Here is a 4,690-nt window from a genome sequence, read left to right as displayed (position 1 = left end):
GAGGCAGGGCTGCAGCCACAGCTCTCTTCGCAGTGATTACTTTCGAGAGCTTTCCTAGCTAAAAGAGGAAAGAAGCACCACAGGAGTTCCTGAGGGGGGAACGGTTCCTGCTCTACTGCAGGTTTCGCCTGCAATTATTGGGCTCCTCGAGAAGAAAAGTCCTCGTCTCCCGCGGACTTTCCTCACTGGACGTTCCTGTTTGAGTCAACCTACTGGAGGAAGAGCATCTTTTACCTGAGTGTGCAGCCAGAAGCTCTGAGCTCTGGAGGCTGGTTTAAACCGCCCCCCTTTTTTACAAGGGGTACCTTGTTCCTGACAGAGGGTTTCCCGTGCCCTGTGATTCCATCCCAAGGAAAGCTCAGAAGAGCACTCACTCCAGGCGGGTGATGGGATGCAGCTTCCACTGGTCTTCCTCTTCATCAAAGAACGATCTGTTCATGATCTTATTCTTTTCTTCCAAGGGAATAAAATTCTCAATAATCAGGTGCCTACATGAAGCCACAAGGAGAAATGCACGAGAACCAGAATTAGCAGGTGACTTTCTCCCCTGCTCCCCGCCCTTGGACCCGACAGAGCCCTGAAGAGGAGGAGCGTGTGGGGTTTCTCACATTTAAACCCTGTTCCACCAGCACGCGCAACGCAGTCGCGCCACTGCCCACCCCCAGAAACCCGCTCGGTTCGAGCTGGCAGCAGGAGGTGAAGGGACGGGACTCACTTGAGCTTCAGTTCCCTGGTAAGTTCGTTCTGGGTCTGTTCCAGCTCCTGGCGCTCCTTGATGTGCTCCTCCTGGAGGTCGTGGATCTCTGCCTTCACCGCTTGCAGCTTGGAAAAGAGCTGGAACAGACAACCAGAGCCAAGGCCGTGACTCGCCCGGGCTCCCTCCTTCCACACACAAGCTCGTGTTGCTCCTGACCCGCCGCGCGGGATCGTTTCCTTTTTACCTTTTTGAGCTTTTTGGTCTTGATGTCCACCTCCTTCTGAAGGGAACTGTAGGTCTCCTTCAGCTCCAGCGTCTCCTCATCCCGACTTTCCATCTGCTGCTGGATCTCTCGCTCCCGACGTTTCTGAAGAAGGTGACACACACAGTTACACGGCCACCTCCAGGCTGGCCCACGTGAAGCCCCCGCTCAGGATGGGCTCCAGGGCTTCACCTCCTCATTCTTCCTGTCCCTCACCTTAGCGGTACCAGAGCATTAACTCTTCCTTGTCTTTATTTTGCTGCTAAAATCAGGTTGTGTGGCTAAGTGCTCAAGGTTCAACAGAGGGTATCAAATGCCATGTTTAGATTCTTTCTTCTCCCCGTGTTATCCATCCTTCCTGGCCACTGCACTTAAAGAGCCACCAACCCAAAACACGTCACAGAAACCAAACTGTCAGCGCCGAGTGAATGTCCCCGCTGGAGCAGAGGGCAGAGCTGTCCCTCACTGAGCTCTGCCCATTGCTTCCTCACTTACACACAGCTCTGGGCGAGACAGGACATCAACCTCTAAGGTGAAAAGCTGGAGGAACACCCTGACAAACCTCCTCCCGTATTTCACAGCACAAACTGGGCCCAAGCTCTTCCCCCTCCGCAGCCATTGAACCCCCGCTGGGGGTCTGTATCGTTCTGCACCAGCCCTTTACACAGCTCAGCCAACCTCCTCCTCGTACCTGCTCTGCGATCTCCTGTCGCTTCTGTTCCAGGATTTTCTGCTGCTCGTTGGTGTGATCCACGATGTTTTTCCCCCCCACCAGCAGCTTGCTTTCCATCGCCTGGAAGGGAAAACCAAGGTCAGAAGGTTCTCTTGGTGATCACAGAAAGTAACCTTCTCTCCTGCCCAGCCCCTCCCGGCGGGCAGCTCCCGCACTGCTGTCTCACTTAACCCTCCCTTGCCCGTCAGCTGCCACGAGAATCACTATTGCTCGACTCTCTGCTGAGCCGGTGGGGTCAGGGAGAGCGGAAGGTACTCAGCACCAGGCACTGCCAGCAGAGCCGAGACACCTGCGCTGCGGGAAGGACCTCGGGGGTGATCTGGGACAGAATGAAGCCGCGTTTGTGCTCCAGCCCGCACAAAGACCAGTCCCCACATCTGACTGTGCTGATTGCTGAAGATCCGACCGGATCAGCGCTGGAGAGCAAAGCCAAAGCTCATGAGTACCGAAAGAGCTAATTAACCAAAGAGCTAATTAATGGTGGAAATGTCAACTTCCGTCTAGGAGTTTATTTTAAAGCCTTCCAATCTCAGCACAAATCACTGTGCTGGAGGCTTCTCAGGAACCACCTGCCAGCCCGGGCAGCCCTCTGTTCTGCCCTAGAAGAGCTGCTTTCAGGAAGGACCACAGGAGGGACCGTACCTTGATTTTAGCGCTCAGCATTTCCGTGGCTTCCTTCTCCCGCCGCAGGTCCTCCATCTTCTTCTCCTTCTCTTTCAGCAGTCTCATCTTTTCTTCCGCTACCAAGCTGTGATCCTCAACTATCGCCTTCTTTTCAATCTCCAGCTTTTCTTGTTGCTCCCTCCAATAGTCATCTTTGTCATCTCCTTCATCCTCACCCTCCTCAGCGTCCTCCTCCTCTTCCCCACCCTCCCTCCTCCTTTCCCTCCTCTTTCTTTTGCCAATAGACCGTTTCTCCAACTGTGCCTTCAGCCGAGCAATCTCTTCCTGGAACTCCCGCAGCAGAGCGTCCTTCGGATCCTCGTTCACCCGCGGCTTGTTCTTGATGTTCTTGGCCCGGTTGGCGTACCTCAGGGTCGTCAGAGTCTCCTCCACATTGTACGAGGCAGGGCCTATATTGGCCACCATCACCGTTTTGGCGTTGCCACCTAAAGAGTCTTGAAGCAGCCTGGTCAGCTTGGAGTCCCGGTAGGGGATGTGGGTGCTTTTGCCATCTACCAGGGCAGAGATAACGTTGCCCAGAGCCGAGAGAGAGAGATTGATTTTCGTCGCTTCCTTTAGCCTCTCCCCCTGCGCCCCGGTCTTGGCTTGCCGCTCACTGCCCGCAAGATCCACCAGGTTGAGCTTCCCGACGCGGATGTGGTTCTCTCCGTCGAGTCCTAACTCGCTGCACTCGATAGTGATCACGAAGATGGCGTGGGACCGCGAGCTGTGCTCGTTCATGTTGGTGGCACCCACGGAGCGGTTTTGGTTCCCCACATTCATGACGTGCTCTATCTCTTTGACGCTTTTCGTAACGAAGGAGGACAGGTCCTTGACGTACACGCCGGTGTCTGGCCTCTCCTTTAACTCCAGCCGCTTGGACTGGTCCTTCGACAACAAGTCTCTGATTTCTTCCTGGTATATCTCCAGATAAGAGGCTCGAACCAGGTACTGCTGGTTCTGAGACCTGGAGATGTGGGTGAAGATGTGGTCGAATGAGTTGGGGATGACCCCTCTCTTCTCGGGATCCCCACGCACCCCTTCCATCGTGTAGGTTTTCCCTGTGCCAGTCTGCCCATAGGCAAAGATTGTCCCGTTAAAGCCCTGCAGAACGGAGTCCACGAGAGGCCTGAAGGTCTCATCGTAGAGTTCAACCTGTTTGGAATTCCAGTCGTACACAGCATCAAAGGTGAAGGTTTTGGGCAGTTCGTGAGCGGTTCCCCGCGGATTCTTCACCGAGACCTGCCCTAACTTGACATCCACGTTAACTACTTTCTCGTACGACGCTGTTTTCTCTTTGCTGTTCATGGGCCGGCACCGAACCACCACCCGCACGGACTCGGAGCTCTTCAGCTTAGACATGACAGCGGGGCTGTGGCTGGCGCGACCCGAGCGATGGATGATCCCCTGCTCGTCACCTGAAACACAGACAGAGGAGGCATCTGTCAGGGCAGCGTTCTGCAGGTGGCGGTTTTTCACAGAGCCAGAGGTTCGACTCCTCTGCTCGAGCAGCCCTCGGCAGCCACCAAGCTGCGAGGGGGTTTAAACGACAAAAGAACCTGCAACATGAAAACTGTACCGCGGTCTGAGCTGAGACTGTGTTACCTCCCCAGAGCCCCTCCCTCAGACGGTGCCGTTTCTACGAGCTCTGCTGCAGAACGTCAGCCACTGCTCTCCACAGGCAGCAGAGAGCCTTCTCCTGACCCTTAAAAAACACCATTGCGCGTTTTAAACGGGTTTTACCCATGAAAGAAGAGGCTGCCGCTGAGCCAGGCTTTTGGTGCTGCCCCTCACCCCTGGATGCCCAGGACAGGCTCCTCTCTCCAGGGAGCTCAGGCCCTCGGAAAGGAACCAGCCGGGTGCTTTAGGTGCTTCACCCCCTACCACAACTCGAGAGCGGCTGGACGTTATAAACGTCGTATTTCAGCTCTGCTCTTCTCATGCCTCCCACGTATTGACCGTCCTGTACAGAAGGTTTAGAATCTGGGGTTTTGGTGCCAGCAGCTCCCTGGAAGGCCACCCAAATGCTGATCCCCACTGCTCAAAGTCCCTTTCTCGAAGCTTTAACTGGGCTGCAGCCGCTGCGGGGACCCAGGCTATAACCATCACCCAGCATGTCCCTTCCCAGCGTCACAGCCCCCGGACGTGCTGCATTTCCACGCGTGGCAAAACCGCTGTCACCTTTCCCTGCTGACAAAAGTCAAGTGAAAATAATCATTAGGGGAAGTTTCGCCCCGTCCCGCGCTCCAGCCCAGGAAATCGTCCCCGCAGCCGAAGGCGCCGCAACCCTCCAGCGCTCACCAACGAGGTGAAACGGACCCGCGAGGGGAGCGAG

At 55.5% G+C, this 4,690-nt stretch overlaps 1 protein-coding gene across 1 annotated transcript in view; it reads right to left on the bottom strand.

Moving 5' to 3' along the window:
• KIF3B (kinesin family member 3B) overlaps positions 1 to 3,761 on the bottom strand; it is a 5,062-nt gene extending 1,301 nt beyond the window's left edge. Inside the window, exons 1-5 of the mRNA XM_010145498.1 lie at positions 2,335 to 3,761; positions 1,651 to 1,752; positions 942 to 1,064; positions 716 to 834; positions 375 to 488 (exon numbers count right to left, since the gene is read on the bottom strand). Coding sequence (XP_010143800.1) covers positions 375 to 488; positions 716 to 834; positions 942 to 1,064; positions 1,651 to 1,752; positions 2,335 to 3,717 — 1,841 coding nt within the window. The 5' untranslated portion in view covers positions 3,718 to 3,761. The remainder of the gene's footprint in view (positions 1 to 374; positions 489 to 715; positions 835 to 941; positions 1,065 to 1,650; positions 1,753 to 2,334) is intronic.
• Positions 3,762 to 4,690: the final 929 nt, after the last annotated feature.

This window comes from Buceros rhinoceros, unplaced genomic scaffold (genome assembly GCF_000710305.1).
Source record: "Buceros rhinoceros silvestris isolate BGI_N320 unplaced genomic scaffold, ASM71030v1 scaffold27971, whole genome shotgun sequence".
NCBI lineage: Eukaryota > Metazoa > Chordata > Aves > Bucerotiformes > Bucerotidae > Buceros > Buceros rhinoceros.
The sequence above is the reverse complement of the archived record's forward strand: the minus strand, read 5'-3'. Positions and strand labels throughout refer to the sequence as shown.